Source organism: Carcharhinus amblyrhynchos, chromosome 1 (assembly GCF_965287045.1).
Source record: "Carcharhinus amblyrhynchos chromosome 1, sCarAmb.v2.hapA, whole genome shotgun sequence".
Classification (NCBI taxonomy): Eukaryota; Metazoa; Chordata; class Chondrichthyes; order Carcharhiniformes; family Carcharhinidae; genus Carcharhinus; species Carcharhinus amblyrhynchos.
This window is the reverse complement of record NC_137324.1, coordinates 50,515,247-50,537,832: the sequence shown is the minus strand read 5'-3', so window position 1 is coordinate 50,537,832 and position 22,586 is coordinate 50,515,247. Positions and strand designations below refer to the sequence as shown.

The following is a 22,586-nucleotide window of genomic DNA, read 5'->3' as shown; positions in this document are numbered from 1 at the left end:
ATGGCGAAATGTAATAAATTGAGGAGACCACTTCGATCTGGTGTCTGTGGCTTTACTCGCCGGTGAAGTTTGCTGAATGTTTTGGAGGTAAATAAGTTGTTGTCAGCAGTTATCAGGCCGAAGATTGGGAAGGAGTGATTAAAATTGAATGGAGTCTTCAGAACCGGGATGCCTACCGTCATCATTTAAAAAAAACACATTGCTAAAGAAATGGAACATTTCACCCAGGAGGGGTTAAAAAAAACAAATGCAATGGCATTGTTTGGGGGACGTTTCACGGGGAAAACTGACGGTAGCGTGCAACAAATTGCAATGGATTTCAAAGTGTCTTTTTGGGGTGGGGCGTTTAAAAAAAGGGAAGCGTTGCATTTATTGGCATTTTCACGGTTTTAATTCAATATATCCGGGACATTTCCAAAATGCGCAGACAGGAAAATGTGAAAAATATTTTTAAATTTAAAAATGTCGTTTCCTTAAATAGAAACGCGTTATCAAATTCATATATAGACATTGTAAAGCTACAAATACTAATTCTGCGCCTTCTCTCTGTGTTTCAAAGTGTTAAATTAGCATAGCAAATTAATTAGCAGTTGTCAAATTGTCTAAAGCAAATAGGTTTTAAAAAATGGCTATTTGTGTCACATACCCATAAAAAAAAGACCTCGAATCAGAGGGCCTAATAATGAGTAAGAAAGTAATCATTGGGGCTAAAAGTAGAAGAGAAAGCTGACTTACTTGGAACCCGGAAGTTAATATTGTTTAGAAGGGGGGAGGGAAGAAACTGCTCAGACTGCTGTGGTTGAAGGCTGGTTGTCGGGGAGGGGAGGCAGATTGTACACAACCCGTCATCGGAGCTGATAAGCGGACATCCCGCCCCTGGCCGCCGCTGCCAGTGGACAAGACTCCCAGAGCTCTCTCTGACCAGGCGGGCGGAAAGAGAGGAGGAGAGGCTGCTATAGGCTCCAGACTGCTGTCCATCAGAGATATCCACCCACCCCGCATACACACACACACACATACACACACACCCTGAGCTTAGCAATTTAGGTTGAACCAAGAGAAACGCGGCTGGCTCCAGCTGTCTAAACAGTCGACGTAGGAGGAGGACAGGTTCGGACATGGCGAGAAGCAGCACTGGCCCGTCTCAGAGAATCGGTGGTGATCTTTGCAACCCGTGAGGCCTTAACATTTTTTAATCTTTTTTTTCATATATGTGTGCGTGCGTGTGTATATGGATGTGCACATATGACATCTATACATGCATATATGTAGCAAAAAAAATTGCCAAGCCGAAAGAAACAATTAGGATTTTTTTCAATGGACTGAATGAACAACGCGTATAGATGTATAGCCAAAGAAGTATATACCATGAACCCGGAGATTACAATGGACAGCATTGGGAATTTGCATGGTGGAATAAGCCATGAGCAATCCACGGGCGATCTGATGAACAGTCACCAGCGGCAGGCAGTTTCAGCGGCTCACCGGGAACTGACGAGTAGATCTGCCATGGTTTCCAGCATGGCTTCCATCCTGGACGGGGCTGGGGATTACCGGCCGGAGCTCTCCGTCCCGCTGCACCCGGCCATGAGCATGTCGTGCGAGTCACCGCCCGGGATGGGCATGAGCAGCACCTACACCACCCTGACCCCACTCCAGCCCCTGCCTCCCATCTCCACCGTGTCGGACAAGTTCCACCACCACCACCCGCATCACCATCACCACCACCACCACCACCACCACCACCAGCGGCTGGCCGGCAACGTGAGCGGCAGCTTCACCCTGATGCGGGACGAGAGGGGCTTGCCCGCCGCCATGAACAATCTCTACGGCCCCTACCACAAGGACATGTCCGGGATGACACAGAGCCTCTCCCCCTTGTCCAGCAACCCCCTGGGGAACGGCCTGGCCTCCATCCACAACAGCCACCAGAGCATCCAGGGCTACGGCTCCAACAGCCACGACAAGATGCTGGCCGGCCCCAACTTCGACGCTCACACGGCCATGCTGGCCCGGGGCGAGCAGCACCTGTCCCGGGGGCTGGCCGCCCCCACGGCGGGCATGATGCCTCACCTGAACGGCATGCACCACCACCATCACCACCACCACGGTCACTCGAGCCACCACCAGTCTCACGGGCCCGTGTTGGCTTCGAGCCGGGATCGGCCTCCCTCCTCCTCGGGCTCCCAGCCCAACAGCTCGGCTCAACTGGAAGAAATTAATACCAAAGAAGTCGCACAAAGAATCACGGCGGAACTCAAGCGCTACAGCATCCCGCAGGCCATCTTCGCCCAGAGGGTGCTGTGCCGCTCGCAGGGCACCCTCTCTGACCTTTTAAGGAACCCCAAACCTTGGAGTAAACTTAAATCGGGACGGGAGACCTTCAGGCGGATGTGGAAATGGCTGCAAGAACCTGAGTTCCAGAGAATGTCAGCCTTAAGGCTTGCAGGTAAGTTAAGAGCGAACAATGCAATGTGGCTCCAGTTTGTAAGGGAGGAATTGGTTTATTTACTTCTACTGAGACGGGGGTGGGGGGGGCGGCTAACAGTAAGGGGACAGAGGAACCAACAACCATTGCTGTTAATATTTGCTATCCTCTTAGTTCCACCACAAGGGGATATTGATTGGAGCTGTCTTTTTCTTTGTGGTCAGCTGCACCCGTGAGCAGCACTGAAAGGTGCTGGTTCCCCCATTGCACCCACTGCGGCTCTCACTTCAGCCTTCCCCTTGGTGTGATGTTCGCACAATAGCTCTGTAATGAGGCAATTCCACATTCCCTCAATGGAAGGACACACCCACAACAGTAACGTGGAACGGCATCAACATCCGATTACCATTCAATTAATGCACCTTTAAAATCCACTGAAGGATGTAGCGTTCATTCTCTCTCTCCCCCCCAACCCCCGGTGTTTGATGAACAGCCGTAGTTACACTATGCAAAATCCTAGTCTGTTTAATCCATGAGAGAATCACCCCCTCCCCCCATAAACATACACACATACGGTCTCCTTTGTAACTCCGCAGCCTTTATTCTCTTAACTGTTGTAGAGATCTGGAATAACTAAAAAACAAACCATTGTTGTTTGCGCCCTCGCTTACGCCTCAGCTCTGCATCGGACTTGAGATATTGGACCGATTTCTCACACCATACGATTACTTCTCAAAGGCAGTGGAACATTTCCCTGCAACGCAATTATTTCTTGACAGGATTCTGCCGCTGGTTTTTTTCTTGTGTGTTTTGCCCTGTACAAATGGGTAAAGGAAAGTGTAACTAGTCTAAATGCTGCTTCAAGGCTGGAGAAATTTGCATGGTGCCCTGTAACTAATCCCTGAGCTATTTTGCATCTATTTAAACGAATATCTGAGAGAGTGCGGTGTGATAAGTGAAGGGTCGTTTTGTTATGGTGAATCCCAGCCATTCAGTGTCAGTGGAGAGTGGGAAGCCGGCGGAATCGCATCTCTGCCCTCTAGCGTCGGCACTTGCCTCTCCAATCTCAGCTCCTTCCCATTGTGTCTGTTTGAACGCATAAAATTGTGCATGCTTGCAGCCAGGGACTGCATAAGACAATTAAAGTCAATTAACATTCCTAAATGTAAAGGCCGACCAACGGCATTTTGCCCCTTAAATCTCCTTTAAGGCTTTATTATAGGTACCACCCTACAAAACAAATGAGTGGAAGTTAACATCTGATTACATTGAGGGAGCATTCATCACAAGAGTTAATTTCATTTCAGTATATATGTGGAAAATTCGCTCTTACTTTCCCCCGATAAAATGTCTCCGTCCTGATCCGTAAGGCGCAGGGACCAGTCATTTAACCTTCGCGCCCCAGAAGGACAATGGAAGGAGTATGCATTACAATGTCTAACTCGATTGCATGTCTTTATCGGACTGCGTAACGTGATCGCACCAGTGAATATGCACATTCTGAGGAGGTAATTCTGTTTTAAGTAGAAGGGGGGGGGGGGCGGGGTAGGAGGGTGCAATCAGTGATTCGCGTTGTATTTCAACGAATTAGTTACCAGCACAGATCAGCGGAAAATGCACCTCAGGTCTGTACGATGTCTTGACTTTTATATATAAGAAAACATGCAGATATAAACTTCATGTTTATGTTTATTTACCTGAAGAGCATTAACAGCCGTGTATTATAGACAGTGTTTGTTTTCATGTCGCCCGCTGTCAATATCTGCTTGGACAAATCAGAGGCGATGTTGGATACCGAGGTCACGTGGTGTAATTGCTGTAATTACTTTTTCCAATTAAACTTGGCTTTACCTTGTATTTAATTGATAACTGTATCCTGATGCAGTAAGCCACAATACCGCGGTGCACTGTGTGCGTGACGGCCTGCAAACATTTTTCCCCTTACATTTATGCTTTATCATATAATTTATCACAAGGTTAGGAGATCCTTTTATCTTTCTAAAAAAGGGTAAGAAATTTGATTGTTTTTCAAGATTGCAACACATACGCGGAAGGGAGGGGTGGGTATGGAATTATTTTGAACCATTTAGTATGCCCTGCCAGGCAAATCTGTTGAGATATTTGAGATCAAAACAGGCGAGTGTCCGTACGGGAATGAAGTATATACAATGGGTATGTATAGGTGTTGAGCAACCTGGGTCTGTTTTAATGATGCTATAATTATTAGTCTATCTATTCTCCCGACTTCAAACGGTAGGAGAGACATTTTGAAGCAGTTTACCTATCAAATCGTGTTTCTGATTATATTTTCGTTTTGTTTAAAAAGACTAACACTATGATTGCTGAACTAACAAAAACATCAAACCATAAAACAAAGCCACGCATTAGGGGCTGACAGAAAATAAAACAACCATACTGCAATTTCGCATTCGCATTTAATGCAGTTGTGTTACTTGATTGCGCTATTATTAAATAATTTCACTCCACATCCCTCGCGATCAATCCTGATTTGAATAATTAAACTTTTTTTTGCTCGGCTGATTTGAATCGCAAACAAAAACAAAAGAACAAGAACTTGGGCAATGATATATTTTTAAATAGCCCCTCTCATGTGAATCAACCTGCCGCGTTCATTACCATAGAATAAACGACTTCAGATGATGCTGCCCCACCATGCTGTAGCACGAATCGCAAAGTACAATATTCTCACAACACTTCATTAACTCCGGGCGAAGGCAGAGCAGGAGATTAAAAGAGCAAAGGGACAACAACAATTCATCCAGCCCACTTGAGGCGAGCAGAGTGTGAGATCTTCCTTTGAACGATGTCGCTGCTAATTTTTGAAACATTTTATTTGTTAAAAGGATGGGGGAGGGGAGGGGGGGTTTTCCTGCCGTAGCTGAATTCTCCTTTTCTTTTCCTAAAATCAAAAACATTGCCCAAAGAGATGATATGCTTACTGGCAGTGCTTTGAGAAGAAGCCCAGAAGCCGCAGATATGAATTATTAATTAAAATCTCTGCACGGCCGGTTGCTAGCTGCAACGTCACCCTTGCCTTGGTTTTAACTAGGCAAAAATCTGGGCACTTATTCACCGCTGGAGCTGATAGCCTTGTCAACCACTATCTTCCTCTCTCGCCACGGCTTCATAAATGATTTATAATTCCAACTCCTGCTGGAGGAGAATGAATATTCTGCTTCTTAACTGAGGATAGACAACAGAGCCTGGACGCCGAATACAAGTCGAACAGTCCCCGACACTCCCGCCCCCCGCTCCTGCCACCCCCACTCCCAGCCCTCCCCCCCCCCCCCACCCCACCTACCCACCAGCAATAAATTCGCCGCATCCCTGACACCAGTGTGTTTGTGTTAATCCCGTGGTTCTGTTTCCAGTCACTGGGGCCAGTTATTCGTTGGCTGGCGCTGCAATTGGCAAATTAATAATTGAAACCCTCCCTAGCTCCTGATGTTTGCCTCTGGCAGCCCCTGGTGTGAAAGAGTAACACCTCCCTAATATTCATTAATGCAAAAGGATTCCTGAGAGCACTCAGGGCAAGGGAAGATGTGTGTGGGGGTGGGGGGGGTGGGTGTAGGAGGCGGACTGGAAGGAAAGATATGCAACCGTAGCATTTATTTTTATCACAGCATTTCAATAATGTGGTTATGTCACTATATAAAAAAAATCTGTGTCTATGGACGTGGATCGATGAGGATAATCTTTAGAAGATTAAAAGGGCATTAATGCTGGTAACAATAACACAAACCTGAAGACCCGGTTAGACATTGATTTGGAACCTGATCCGACGTTGTTCCAGTAAAGCTGCCAGAGTCTTCCTGGCATTGTCGTCCACACTATATTCCCTTTGTCTCCTGATAGTTTGAGCTCCCCCCTCGCCCCTGTTTCAAAGGCATTTCGTTTGCACAGCCAATGACAACGATAGCTCACGTGTTCTTTTTAACCGTAGTACTATATATTTTAGGATCGATTTTGTTTTGCCTGTTTTTGTATTACGATTAAAGGTGTTATTGTTCATTTGGCCAATGTGGGGCAGGTAGCGAATTAAGGAATCTCACCAGAATATTCATAAAGCAATTTTGTTAGCACGATAATACAGACAGAAAATCGACTTCTTTTAACAAGAGGGGAAAAGATCCTTTAATCATTCTTCTCGATGATTTATTTCTTTTGCAAAGGCGAAGTTGGGGTTATCAAGAGTCGAGATTGATAATCACACGTGAGTTGAGCGACAGTTTTGCACTCCAACCTAAATTAATTTCTTAAAATTATAATCAATACTCCGGCCAAACAAATCCAGCCAAGTTTTTTTACTATCTTTCCATCTGATCTTAATATGCAAATATTCTACAATTAAAGCTTATCTTGCTACAAAACTTCAAATGCACGCAGAAGAATATTTAAGTGACGGGAACGTAATTAGCACAGCAAAGATGCAATTCAGATGAACAGCTGGTATGTGGCAACTTCGCTGGTTCCTTAAACGCTCCAGCAGCATGCAGATTGCATTCCAAAGCCCTGATTAAATCCAGATTCCGGCAAGCCTCAGTTTAAACTTCTTACATTTAAGCATTAATTAGATACTTCTGGGACTTCCAAATAGGTATCGTTAAGAATCGGGCGGCAGTGTAAAAACGATTTATGCTGGAGAAGGGGGCGGGGCGAACTCTGCCCTCATGTCATCCTGTAAAACTGAAGACAGTTAGTTTCCAAATGCTGTATGCAATATTATTTAATACTGGTACAGAAACCTCAGCGAAGACTTGGGCGTATCTGTTCTGATTCTTTTCACAAATGGCATAGAAATGATCAGTACCCTGATAATTAATAATCTGCCTGTTAGATTCGAAATGTTAAAAAAAAACATTATTTTGATTCGTGAACAGAATTTATTCCATCCATCCACTTAATACAAAACCTTGCTTGATCATTACAGATTGTGTGTCGGTCATTTAGCCCCTCCTATATTCTATTTATAGTATCCATAATCGGCCGCCCCCAAATTTGGAAAATATAGTCTATTGCATAATTTTAGAACAGCCTGATACACCTTGTTCAAAATGTGTGTGTGATGTATATTTCATTGCAACAAATGTAGATTCCCTGCGCTAACCTGCTCCTTCCTACCGCCCAACTGACGTTCTGTTTATTCTTCCAATACAAGCCATTATTAATTGTTTGAAATTCTTTTGACCTTTTAAAACCACCTCTTTCAGTACCCATATATTAATTTGTCATGAAATGCCTGGAACTGTACCGTATGTAATCCACAAAAATGTGTTAAACATGTAATTGGAGCCACATATAGAAACGATTTGCATTTTCGAATTATATAACCAAAGATTAATTTTCAAAAATAGAACGCATCCGTTCAGAGTTGTTTACAAATATCTCTTTGCTGCAGCCTTTTGGTGTTATTTAACGAAACGGTTGGCATTTTAAGCAGAGCGGAGCGATGTCAAACATTATGCACGTGGGCTATGCATTATATACAAATTTTAATGGCATAATTATATATCGATATTTATTGTCCTCCCGGGATCTTCCCTTATCACAAGGACATGTAACACAATCTGAGGAAACAACTGAATGTATTATATAGATGGCCCCGGTATTGTGCTAATGTCAGTTTCTTAACTCTGACCCAACACAGCTGCACAGCTTGACTTTACATACACTGTGTCCTGGACTTGTTTGTGCACAAGGTGAGATAATTAAAACGTATTCCTAAAGAAATACTTGCATTAAAAACAGTAGAGTGCAGTTCAAAAGTGTAGAGTGGAGTCAAGTCCTTATCACATTACGTTAACATCACAATCTTAGGCGAATTAAGATAATGCGCCTCTTCATGTAGAATTTAGTTCTATCCTTGACATTGAAGATTTCGCGATAAAGATCAGCCTGTGTTTATTCTGACAAACTCGACAGTCTTTTCAGGATTGATTTATGTCGCAGGGGCAAGTTTTTTGTCCATGTCGCCTTCTCCACGCTCCAGTTCTGAATGAATTCTGGGGCTTTCTGTCGATCGCTTATTTTCATTTCTTAATTTCGAAATTGCTGGCGAAACGTGCTTCCGATTGTCAATCCCTCTCCGTTTGTCGGGCGGGGCTCCAACTTCTGTTTTATTTCCTCTTTCTTTCCAAGAGCTGGATCATAAGGAACTTTGCTCCCTCATCACCAGATTAGTGCAAACAAACCTTTGTCTTATCTGTGATATTGGTGACTCGCTGACATCGATTTTCATTTTGTCACAACCCGAGTAAAAAACAATGGCGAAGTCGCTCAGTGAAGCTCCCCATTTGAGGTTTCATCAGCAGCGACATTCATTTGATATAGGAATAGGGAAAACCTTCGCCATCGATCGGCATTGATCCAGCCTTTCCCTTTAAGGAAACCGCACGTTTAAAGAAGCTCTTGCATAGATTTACTGTTTACCCGGATGCTGTTCTTTTTAATACTGTATTGTCATTCGATTTGTTACTGCTGGGAAATACAAGAACACCTAAAACAAGTGTTCCACAAGCAGGAGACACAGACAGGGCAGACAATGACAGAGGGGCATTATTACCACAAGGACTTTCATTGTAGGGCAATGCAGCAAGATAGATCGTGAACGCTCCAGCGGACATTCTGGCATCTTATTGCATTTAATCCTTGTGTGATTTTACTTTGTAATAATTCTGTATACATTGCAGATTCTAGGCATGTGTTATATAGGTCGTCTACTGCGCATGCCAGTTGAAATCAATATATGTGAGAGATAATATACACCATTTCTGGAATTCACAATGTACATGAAGTATAATCTTAAGATAATTTGTCACTCAATCACATCGTTCACTTTAGGTGTATAGTTACATACAGGATCTAAATATATATTGTCAGAGAGGCAACATTTAGACATTATGATGGAACATTGTATTATAGTTCAATTTTCTGTATGTCACATGCTTGTTTTGTTGAGTATTTCACAAATTCACGCATTTTTTTCTGTCCTTTAACGTACATCCTGCAATATATATTTTAGTAAGTCAGTAATAGAAATACATCACTTCATTATTTTGTTTCATTTCGGACTTCCCGCCTGTCGAGGGAGAGTTAACAAATAATTTAGAACTGAAAGCATCAAGACTCAACAGGCGCATTTATTATATTTTGTTAGCAGATTTCACTGTAATGCCACGCCCTTTAAAGCTATGTGTTTAGATCCTAGAGTCATAGCAGAGCTTTATACCACAAAGAGAGACCCTTCGGCCCATCGTGTCTGTCGGCCATCGAACATCTATCTATTCCAATCTCAACACTTGATAAAAGCAAATTACTGCGGACGCTGGAATCTGAATCCAAAAGGAGAAATGGTGTAAATTCTCAGCAGGCCTGGCAGCATCTGTAAGGAGAAAAAAGAGCTGACGTTTCGAGTCATGTGACCTTTTGTCAAAGCCTTGGCAGATGCTACCAGACCTGCTGAGGTTTTCCAGCATTTTTCTTTTTGGTCCCAGCACTTGGTCTGTGGGCCTTGTGTGCGATGGTGTTTCAGGTGCTCATCCAATTGCTTCTTGTACTGGATGTCATTTTATCATGATTTCTGTTTAGAAACCATACCCCAATAAAAAGTGGTGGAGGAAAGTCATGCGATCGATACTTAATTTAATATGTTGTACATTTAAGCACTGTGGGAAAAGCCGTTTGCTCAGCGTAAAACGTGTTAGCGTCAAAGGCTGTGTCGGGCTCGACGCAGGTTGCTTTACATTTAAATAAGATGTAAACACAAATGTGTCAATATATTCGTGAGTCCTGGGTTTTCTTTTCTCCCCTTTTGTTCCCCTCGTTTATATGAATACGTGACGGTCATAACATTCCGGATCCGCCAATGCAAGTCTGATTTGAATGGCCAATATTTTCAAACCGACATCATTAACAAGGAGCAAGCCAGAGAAGGGGATGGGGGCATTTGTTGGTTACTCCAGGCTGCTCTATTTAATTTTACAGCTAATTAGAAGCACTATTGATTTCTCTTCTTTCGTAATCCTAATGGGATCGTGGTTTCGTAATCCGTGTCTTCTGAACTCGGGTACGGTTTAAAAAGTTATGTTACACTACAGCAACTTACAGGAATGGAGACGCCGCCTCACATAACAGCATGTTATAATGAACGTGCGAGTGTAATCAAGCGAGGCAGAAGGTATCTCGCCGACACACGTATAGAGGAAGACAAAGGGACGAGTGCGAGAAAAAGAGACAACTCGGACAGGCAGAGGGGACCGACGCAGATTAACGGAGGTGGCATGACAGATCGCAGACGGATTACGGAGAGATGGACGGAAAATCTAAATTGAGCTCGAACCAAATCGTTCGACAACAAAAAAAAGATTGTGCAGCCGTTACATAACTAAGGCAGGGACACAAAGATATCGTACTGCAACCCTATTCATTTACCACTGGGATTATTAAAAAATTGACAGATTGCTATTTCGCACTTTTGATTAAAAAATGTGCGAGCGACTGGGCGAAGATAATAGGAACTTCAAAAAAAATCGTAATTATAAAGGCAAAATACTGCGGATGCTGGAATCTGAAACAAAGACAGAAAATGCTGGAGAAACTCAGCAGGACTGACAGCATCTGTGAAGAGAGAAAAGAGCCAATGTTTGGAGTTTATGTTTTTAAAGTTTAAGAAGTTAATTTATTTATTAGTCACAAGCAGGGTTTACATTAACGCTGCAGTGAAGTTTTGCATGCAATTAATTATACAACAAACCTCTTTAATACAATATTGTTATCAATGCATTTTCTACGCTGCCAGTCTTTTTTTTATATATACCCCGAGCCTTTGGAGGAGCGTTCTCACAAACAAACCAGATCACATTGACAGAAATTTTCTAACAAATAATGTCGTGGTGGGGGAGAAGCTATTTAGTCGTTTGGTCTCAAATTGGGCGGAGTTGAGGGGGGAAATAATCGCAGGCTAGGGGTTACCACTCCTCCAGCAGTGAACCTGAGCAGGAGTACACAATCGAAACATGCTTCGGCCCAGGATCCTATAAAAGGTTAATTTGCTTTTGGTGAAACGGAAACGCTGAGAAATTAAAACTTCGAGCGGTCATTGTTTTGTAAATGCTGCGGCTTTTTGCAAGGTTTGAGACTTAGTATAATAAACATAGATTTTTTTTCACGATTAAAACTTCAGTATTCAAGATCTGAATTTTAAACTAAAAACTAACAAGTAAACATTGCACTTTTTCGCTTAGTTTCAAGAACGAGCGGCATTTGATTTGAACAAAAGAACAAAACAAACAATTTAAGGAGTGTTGTTCCAGTTATAATGGGTTTATCAGTCTTCCACTGAGTACAAAGGGCAAGGTTCACCGTTGGTACTTGCTACTTGATTTCTTTGATTTCTGTGGTTGCAGATTGTTGGGAAATTATAGGGGTTAGTACTCTCACACTGTGATATGCAGATTGCTTTATCCCGCGCGTCTTGGCTTTTGTATTTTTCACAGTAGTGCACAGGGATGTCATGTGTGTCGTTTAGGCCCTGTTAGGGAGCGAGATTAATTAATTGCCACATCAGAGGTTATAATTAGCGTTTAGGCAGCGTCATCGGATTGATTTTTTTGACTATTGAGTCTGACTAAGAAATGTGTGCTTGCTTACCCATGCTGAATACTGTTATATCATCGACACGTGTTTCTGCTGCTTTGCTGTGTGTTACACAATGTATGGACCAGCATTTCAAGCGCATTTCCGAAACTGAGGGATGCGAATAGCAGGAGACTCCTTTCCCGAATAAGGACATTTGTATTTTAGTGAAACTGTTCAAAATGTGTAAAACACCGAAGCACGTTCAAAATACACATGCGATGCGATAATGTGACTGGGGGAAATGTTGCAAAATTTGACACATGGACAACTTTAGTGAAACCTTCCAAACATATAATACCGCGAATCCGGTAGTTTCAAAACAAGATCGTTTGTATAACTGTAGTAGGATGCGTTTAAAAGCATACATCATTTCGACAGCTTTTACAGCCCAGCCTCTCTAGACGGGACAGTTCCAAACATTTGCGATTATTTTATTAAAACGATATTTAAAATATATTTTACCATTGGCCTGGAATTAATTAAATCATTCCGGGAAAGGCCCCCCCCCGAGGGGCATTGGGATGGGGTTGGGGGAAAGTGTCAATAGCAAAATACCTTTCCTGTTGAAATACGTGACCTTCTTGCATGGTTTTCAACCATTAGATGTTAGTTAATATCTGATGGTCAATTAATGGGCGCTGGGCGTGTGCCCGCCTCGGGTTAGTGTCCTAGAATGACTATACAAAAAAAGAGTAGCAAAGTACTATGTAAACATGTTTATTAATAGGCTCACGCGTAAGAATGAGTAAAATTAGAACCCATGTCTTGTAGCACCTTACCCCGACAGGTGCCGAGTGACAGCCAAAAAGTGTAATTAATCGACTGCCTGATTGATTAACTGTTTAATTGGATGGCGTAAGAGGAGCTATCTTTTTCTTATTAGCGTTCTTGTTAACGCTGAGTGTTGACAAGGCTGGCTGTTTAGTTTGTTTTCGAGACTGTTTACACGCGAGTGCCTTCTCCTTGGTCGGGGTTCGGGTTTTCATATCAGAAGAATGATCACCACCCAGTTCAGGCGCGATTTTAACGCCGGGGCTCTCTCGCCGCGAAGCTCTGCGGCAAATGTTTGGGGTTGCTGACACGCTTGTTCGCTCGCCGCCGAGGTCAAACCCCAATCCGGCTCAGAGTCTTAGCCCTGACATTTGTTTCTTTTCCCGGGGTGAATTGTCCCAGGTGCCCGCCAGCATCAAGTGGAAATGCGTAGAGTTGCATACAAATAACTCGAAACCTCAGGATCCGCAACGTTGAAGAGAGATGGGGAATTTTGGATAGGATGAACCATCCATCCCATTCCCATCCCTGTCTCTTCCTGCCGGAATTTTGTGAGTATCTTTTTTTCCTCTTCTCCCGGCACAATCACAGGGACAAATTCTGTTGGAAACACTTTCTTGCTACGGTGACATGGGCAATCATAGTTTCCAGACTCCAGCTTGAAGAATCTCTGGAATTATTTCATATTTAATTCTACTGAAAAGGATCTGTTTTTGTGTGCGTGGAAGCGACCTTTGCCGCGGTGAAACTGGGAGAAGACAGTGAGAGGAGCTGAGCTCGAAAGAGCAAGCCTATTCTAGTTTGCAACCCTGTTCTGTGTTGAGTTCGCTGTTTCTCAGTTGAGACGGCGGTAGAGATGCTACGGTTGACCTCAGACCTCCGTGACTTTGCGTTAGAAAGAGCGGGTGCGGAGGTTCCACTCTTTATCACTTATCCCGTTACCTCTTGCTGATAGCGTGAATTTGATTTGATTTGATTTATTATTGTCACATGTATTGGGATACAATGAAAAGTATTATTTCTTACGCACTAGACAAACAAAGCATACCATTCATAAAGTACACGGGGAGAAAGAAAGGGTGCAGAATATAGTGTTGCAGTGACAGATATGGTTTAGAGGAAAATCAGCTTAGTATATGATGGGTCCATTCAAACGTTTTAGATAAGGAGGGAATTGAGCTCCGTTGTGAGGCCGCACAATGTGGGATGTGTGCAGGTTCCAACATAAACATGGAAGTACCGAGGGCTTTTGATATCAGGAATTGAGAAGCAGAGAAACTAGAAATAAAGGCGATTCTTTTCTCTCTCGAAAATGCACAGTTGACCTGAGTGAGCTCATTTAGCTGGTGGTGTTTTATTAGTTCCCGTCTGCTGCCAACGATAGTCAGCTTCTGAAATAACTTAGGCTCATTAACGAGTTGAGTGGTGACCAACAAAATACACAACCTACACGAGTCCCTATTTCTATTTCCTAGTGTCACTGTAGTTTAGTCTATTAATGGTGGCGGCTCGTTGATTTCCGAGGGCCGGCTGTGTTGAATAATAAGTGCCTTCAATGTTTACTCACTGTCACCCAATCATGTTAGGAATAACTTATTCACTAATTGCAGTTACGCCATCGACTAGCTTTACTGGTGGAATTGATCAATAACCGATAACCATATTGATTAGTTGACTAGTGTTGACGTTCTTGATGTATGTAGACTGATATAATTCTTTGTAGTTAATCAAACTCTTAAACAGTGATGCTGCTGCCTAAATACAATGCACCTATACTTGTTGAAATTCAGCCCAGTCCAAATTGGAGTAAAAATGGTCAGATAAGATGGGCTTCAATGCCGACAGCCGATAGGGAGTGTGGAGATCGAGTCCGCGCATACATTCAGTGGCTCCACAGGGTCTAGACAGCCAACACTATCAACAGAGACTTGGAACTGCATCTCCTTCGCCAGTCTTGTCCCACGTAAGATCCTGGGCATCGCATCGTCAATGAAGAAATGCTGCAGAGGACTGAGAGGGCACGGTGGCAGAGCGGGCGCTGAGGCTGGCAGAGAATGGCCAGCAGCTGGGCCAGCTAATGGAAAGCCTGGCCAAGTACATTTAAGGAGGAAGTTCAAGAAGCCCCCCCCCCCACCCCCTTCCTCCTACCACCACCAGGGCTGGAGAGAAAGAGATTTGATTTGATTTATCATTGTTACATGTATTAGTATGCAGTGAAAAGTATTGTTTCTTGCGTGCTATACAGACAAAGCATACCGTTCATAGAGTGCATAGGAGAGAAGGAAAGGAGAGGGGGCAGAATATAGTGTTGCAGTCATAGCTAGGGTTTTGTCATGGACTCTGCCACCTTGGCGGAATCTTGCTGCCCACTGGAGAGGAACTAGATTGCTGCCCCAAGTCAATGCTACCAGAGGTCAGGCAACCGGAACTATGATTTTTCATCTGAATTATTCAAGGGTGATTCGGAATTCAAATCTTGTTCTAACATTTCTCATAGTGCGGTTTCGGTCGGAAACTGAAATGAGGATTTGTGTGTGGTTAACATCTCTTGCAGCTTCGCGGTTACTCGTAAAGCCCATAAGATGTCATGCGGTCCTTTGAACTCAGGTTAGTTATTCACTCTGTTTGTCAATCATAAATGTAAAATAATGTTCTGTAGTTATGCCTGTGCTCACTTGGGCTTGCACACTGCTGCTGCAGTGCTGTAATTGAGCATTGTATGTGCAACGCTGCCATCTCCTGGTCATAGACCCTTGACACTCGCTGGGAGTGGTGAAATATTACATTTTTGACATTAAAAATCAATTGCAATTACGTTTCCTGGAAGCTCCGCAGATATTGTATTTAGCATTCAGTGCGGGAGATATATGTAATACTATCAGTTTAAGTAAAGGGAAGGGATAAAAGGAACAATTGCATCCAATTGCGGAAGTAAGTTCAGCACCGCGGACAGGTCCTACAAGAGAGCCGGTCCCTTGAAAATGCTCCTTACAGCAGGCTGCTATAAAACGGTATTTGTAAGAACGGTGACGTTGACATTTTGGTTGTGCTTCGCCTCATCAGATAGTCTGCTTCCCTTTGTGTGTTGTGTTTTATCTTAATGTTGGTAAGATGAATTGGAATTGGTGCACAAATACCCTTGAAAACGAAGTAAAACCATTCGCACTATTTTCTTCATACCACTGCTGAAGGCGCTAAGCAATGCTGGAATATACTTCAATGGGGACGGTTCGTCATCCATTCTGCTCAGTAAATAAACCTTGTCAGTATGGATCATTGGGCGAGCATACCGCAAAAGCTGAACATTACTCGCTGCAAACGCGCCCCGGCAGGGAAAAAGAAGGGATTAAATTTACCCATTCCAAACCCAAGGTCAGCTGCAAAATCTGATCCGGAACAGACTCCAGATCCAATCTAAGAAACCCCATGTGTTTCTCCCTCTTCCCTCGGGACAATTCTTCAGAGTCTTAGGCTGTCAGGATTAAGGGTGTTGGGTTTAGTCAGGCTGCTCCAGCCGCCAAGCCTCTTCCGCAGACATGATGGACCTGCTGGCCTCTTCCCGTCAGTCATTTTCCTATGTTTATTACATCATTTTCCCATCTCTAAGAGTGTGCAATCTCAGCAGATGGGAGAGAGCATTTGCCAGATATGAAGCCTCTTGACTCCTTTGTGACGCCCATACACAGTCACCCACTGGTAGACTTCAGGCCAATTCATGTTTTGTTTCCAGAAACAAGTCGTCTGAAAAATCTCTGGAAGTAAGGGGATTTGATCCATAGGCTCCTGGATTTTGAAAAGAAATTTTCTTTTTGGCCCTAGGCATTGCTAGCTAGGCTAGCTTTTTTATTGGCTGCCCATTTGTGCTTGATTGAAAATAATGGCTGGAATGTTTTTAATAGGGTGCACTGTTGAAGTGACCACAAATTGCAATCGATTAGATATCACTGAACCCATGAAAACTTCCATTTATAAGCTATTCCTCACCATAAAAACCTTTGAAAAAGTGACACCTTGTTGAGTGTGTGTAACTGTTTTTAACAATATATCAAGCCTACTATGGGGTGGCCCGGTGGCACAGTGGTTAGCACTGCTGCCTTACAGTGCCAGGGACCTGGGTTCAATCATTGCTTGGATCACGGTCTGAGTAGAGTTTTCATGTTCTCCCCATGCCTGTGTGGGTTTCCTCCAGTTTCCTATTGTAGTCCAAAAATGTATGGGTTAGGTTGATTGGCCACGCTAAATGTTCAGCATGTCAGGGGGATTAATAGGGTAAAAATATGGGGATAGGGCTTGGGTGGCATTGTTGTTGCTGCAAGTTCAAAGGGCCAAATGGCCTCCATCTGCATTGTAGGGACTCTATGATTCTGAATATACTTGGTCAACCTCTATTGCACTGCAAACCTATGTTTATATTTGTGTTTTGTCACATTTTTCCATTGTGATAAAACAAATCCAAATTTTTCTTTAAGAAGTTAAGTTTGTTTACATTAATTTAGCCTCCACCTTACTTCCATCTTCAGACAGCATGGTGGCACAGTGGTTAGTTCTGCACTATGCCAGGGACCCGGGTTCGATTCCCAGCTTGTGTCACTGTCTGTGTGAAGTTTGCACATTCCTTCTAATCATCAAATCAAATCATGTGCACATTCACCACTGAACAGGCCCTTTAAAAACACCATTGATGTGTTTCAAATGCATCAAAATGTGTGGGATTCTTCTGGGTGCTCACAATTGATTCTCCCACAATCCGAAAATGTGCTGGTTAGGTTCATTGGCCATGCTAAATTCTCCCTCAGTGTACCCAAACAGGCACCAGAGTGTGGCGACTAGGGGACTTTCACAGTAACTTCATTGCAGTGTTAATGTAAGCCTGTTTGTGACACTAATAAATAAACTTTCCTTTAAATTTACCTTAAATTCCAGGTGCAATTTTATTTTCTGTGCGCAAAATGATACTAAAAATAAAGATTAATCAATCCACCTGTCTTCTTTGCTGTCTGTGAGAATACCTCAATGTGATTGGCTGCTTACCCAATTTGGTGACATCATTGTTGCGAGCTGCCTGGAAATCTCCTTGACCTGGCCTCAAATTCAAACTAATGTCAGGACAGGGCAGATTCGCAGAGACCACTTTGTGAGCAGCATCTTTCAAGATCAGCAGTGAGCACCGAAGCTTCAACGCTGATTGCAGAATCTGCACCAATAGGTGTATCATACCAGAACTAGAGCAGTGTGGGAGGCAAGTAGGTGGCGTGATTGGAGCTAGCCACATTTCCCACTTACAGTGATTATCTAGTGATTCTTGGAAATTATTAATGTTGGGCTTTAGAACATAAGAACATAAGAAATAGGAGTAGGAGTAGGCCATCTAGCCCTTCGAGCCTGCCCCGCCATTCAATAAGATCATGGCTGATCTGTCGTGGCTCAGTTCCACTTTCCCGCCCTCTCCCCATAACCGTTAATCCCCTTGCCTATCAAAAACCTATCAACCCGTGTCTTAAATATATTTAGCGAGGCAGCCTCCACCACTTCAACGGGCAGAGAATTCCAGAGATTCACCACCCTTTGAGTGAAGAAGTTCCTCCTCAACTCCGTTCTAACCCCCCCCCCCTTATCTTGAGGCTGTGCCTTCTAGTCCGACTGTCCTTTCTGAGCGGGAAGAGCCTCTTCACCTCTATCCTATCCATCCCATTCATCATCTTATATGTCTCAATGAGATCTCCCCTCATTCTTCGAAACTCTAACGAGTACAAGCCTAGTTTATCCAGCCTCTCCTCATAGTTCAACCCCCTCAACTCCGGAGAGAATTTAGGAGAATTTTAGGAGAAAATAATATTGGATTTTGGTCAACAATTCATTGATAAGTCTAGAAGAGTTATTGCTTAAACATTATTAGTAGTCAGGGTACAGAGAGCACTCAACATCCTTAGAGTATGTCCAAGAGCAGGACTGAGAACCGTTAAAAGAGAATAAGATAATTAAAAGAATAAAACAAAACACACAGGGAATCATTGTGTAGTAATCAGTGCACACATTTATTGCAGTACTTAGGTTTTACCTTAGCACAGACATGTTTTGCAATCAAACAGTTAGAACACTGGTCAACAAAATAAGAACCTTGATAATTTCCATGTTTGTTGCCATCAGTTGATTTCCACTCCACCCTAGCTCCCCACCCCCTTCCCAAAACGCATTGAGTAATTCTAAACCTCAAAGAAAGCAATATGATATTTTATAGAAGATTCACTATTGGAGAAATAAACTAGAGTCAGTCTGTTTCTATAAATTCTCAACATTATTCTCTTTTCTTTTTTCTATCCCAGCGTGTAAACGCAAAGAACAAGAACAGAACAAAGAGAAGAGCAATACACCAAAGAAGCCACGGCTAGTTTTCACTGACCTCCAACGCCGAACTCTTTTTGCCATTTTCAAGGAAAATAAACGCCCTTCCAAGGAGATGCAACTCACGATCTCACAACAGCTTGGTCTGGAGTTGACCACCGTCAGTAATTTCTTTATGAACGCCCGGAGGCGAAGCTTGGACAAATGGCAGGACGAAGCCATGTCGAGCCCAGGGGCATCATCGTCGACCTCAAGCACTTGTACCAAAGCATGATTGAGGACAGTGCACCTGAACAGGGCACAACTCAACACCTTTTTTTTTGCTTTTGAAGAGGCTGTTCAGTGGTGAGTGCATAAGCACAATCTTGATCAATACATTCAAACCTTTAAAGGACAGACACATATTTCTTAATGTGTCTGGCTTAAGATTTCCCCTTGAATCAATTTGGAGTCCTTGCTATAAACTGACAACGAAGCTGAGAGTCTACTTGGTGAATTTCCAGAGATCATCAGACATGGCACAACGAGCTATGTTGCTGAGCAATAATATGTCTAGTGCTTTGCCTGAGAAGTTTTGACTGTGCTAAAATAATCATTAGATAATGAGTTGATTTCAGTTATCAGTTTCTGGCAATGATATGCAGTGATTTTTGATACGGTAAATTAGTACACTGAAAGTAATTGACCACTCATTTTGATTATTTTTAAATAGAAGCCTCAGTAGAATTATTGGAAAACATTTTGTACAATCATGCAATCTCATCACTAATCAGGCTGTTTAAGAATGGGCTTGTTAGTGGTAAGTATGCAAGCACAAAATATCAAAATCATTTTCAGAGACTTTCAGTCTGTCGTTAACACAACACAAATTTTGAATGATGCTGGTAAACGTGCCCTCACTGCTATATTCATCCATTGGGTGGAGCTGTTGGTGGTGGGAATGCAAGCACAACCTTCAAGCACATTCCTTCTAATCATCAAATTCCTGAGATTTTGTAATACCCATTCATGTGGTCTGCTTCATTTTGTTTTCAGAAGATACCAGGGCCATTAGGTTTAGAAGGCAGTTGTTTGCAGGAAGAATAAATACTGTTTGTCTTAATAGCTGTAGATTACTATGCATCCATTCTATTCGATACTTATATTCTATTTTTGGCCAACACTGGTTTACTACTGCAAACGCACTGAGTAGCCCATGTGTAAAAGGCGGGTTGGGGGGGTGGGGGGAAGGGCTGCCCATCGTGAGTGCAGAAGCACAAACATTAAATAGCTTTATTTTTTCTGAAACACAACGTCATCATCCCTTCTTCAAACATGTGCACATTCACCACTGAACAGGCCTTCTAAGAACACCACTGATGTGTTCAAAGGCAAGCCAAAGGCTTTAAAGACTCTCATGAAGACACTTGATACTTTTTTTTTCTATTTATTATTAAATCGAAACCAAAGAAACTTTTTTCTGCACCTAATTGTTCTGCAACAAACTTTTAAACAAAAGAAGCACGTCAGGAAACAACGTACGCACTGTGTTTCAATGGTTGTCTTAGTCGTTTTGGGAAGCAGAGTTATGAAAGGGTTAATAAGAAAAATAACAACAACAAGGGAGCAATGCCACGGATCATTGCTGCTTCATTTGACGACACTCGCCGCCTCTTAAAGTTGAATATTGTCTTTAACGTGTGCCTATGCAGTTTTTCAGAAACGTTGTACAGAACAACAGAAAACCTCTTCCGCTTCAACCAAAGTCAGCTTCACAGAGACATGGATCTGTTTGTAGTTTTTATGCATTACAGTTGAGTGCTGTTCGCACAATTGGCCTGTCTTTCAATGTTCGTCTTATTGAGAGAGGGAAGTACCCACTCGGTTTCACAATTTCCTCCCAATTAGCGATTCCAATGGAACAGGATACCAACCAATGGATCCAAATGGCTCCAAGCACAAGATGTTAGGGTGAAGATTAAACACCTCTACCAAAGATAGTAACCCACTCCTATATCTCAGTAAAGGTAACTAAATATGGGAGGGCTTTTTTTTTAACTGAATGTTGATTACATTAGCTACAAAACATTACCGTGATCTCAGCCATATATATTTAGCAAGTATTCAACATAGCCAATGGTTCTACTCAAGTTTGGATAATTTAAGTGAAATATAGCTTCTAATTTATAATTTTGATGATTTAATCTTTTGTAAATTAATGCATTTCATGCAATATTAATATATTCCAAACTATTTGACTTGTGTTGTTTATCTAGTGTAGTATGTATAAACTTTTCATTTTGAAATGTTTACATGATAATTATTTATTTTAAAGATTCGGATTCAATTGATCCCTAAATTTTAATAAGTTCACTCTTCATCTTAAGCACAAAAGAACCCCCTGGTTATGTTTGTTGGTGAATTTAGTAAATGATTACAATAGCTAATACATCAATTGTACTTTAACTTAAATATCTTATGAGTTTCTCATTCATTGATAGACATTTAGCTCAGCGTCTTGTGCATGGAGTCCATGCGCACGTCCAAGATGAGTTCAACTTTGAAGAATATCAGGAGTCTACGATAATTTTACAACAAGAAGACAGTGCAGTATTGGTATACTGTAGTCCAATAGCTTTATCCAAGCATGTGGAAGCTTTTATCCTTAAACAAAGCTATATCCAAAGAAACCAAACCAATCGGACCAGCAAACTGAAGGTTGACCCCGCAGAGAGAATGACAGTACTTTCACTGTGTGGCTATTATTGTTTTGTACCAACTCAGCTTTTAGAAAAATGCCATAGTGTGGTAACAAGTTCAGACAGTTGACAGTGATGTTTTCATTGCTCGTCACAATACCCACAGGCCATGTAAATGATTTAATTAACACAAGTTGATTTCTAAACAAGTTAGCAATTTTTAAAGTGCTTTTGACTGTAGTTTAGAAATCAAAAAGCTACATCAGCTTTATTATTATTTGTATTATTTTTGGTATTTATTGTGAACTATATATTTAAATGCTGATTTTTCTCTTATTTATCAAATACTATAAACGTATTAAAATGAAAGTTGCAGTGCTTCAGATGGCCTTTAATCATATTGTCTGTTTTATTTTGTAAAGTAACAGAGGTTAATTCCTTTAATGTTGATTTATTTTGTTAGAAAAAATTACAAATTATGACTGGGAGTATAATTGCACATGCATTGATTTATACCTAACATAACTCCAATCCTGTATCCTATAAATTCATAGAAAAGGTTCGGTGATTTTGGTTTTCAATATTCTATTAACAGACATTTTTTAGAATTGAACATTATATTTTTGTGGAAAAACTACCTGAGCCAATATCCCAACATATTTTAGTTATTGATTTTTAGATTTTGGGGCCTTTAAGCACTGCAACTTTTA

The 22,586-nt window shown here is 42.1% G+C and overlaps 1 protein-coding gene across 1 annotated transcript; it reads left to right on the top strand.

Moving 5' to 3' along the window:
* The first annotated feature begins 1,326 nt into the window (after positions 1 to 1,326).
* Positions 1,327 to 19,472, top strand: onecut2 (one cut homeobox 2). The gene is made up of 2 exons (XM_080197811.1): positions 1,327 to 2,449; positions 19,180 to 19,472. Exons 1-2 carry the CDS (start codon positions 1,327 to 1,329, stop codon positions 19,470 to 19,472), a joined length of 1,416 nt encoding a protein of 471 aa, XP_080053937.1.
* Positions 19,473 to 22,586: the final 3,114 nt, after the last annotated feature.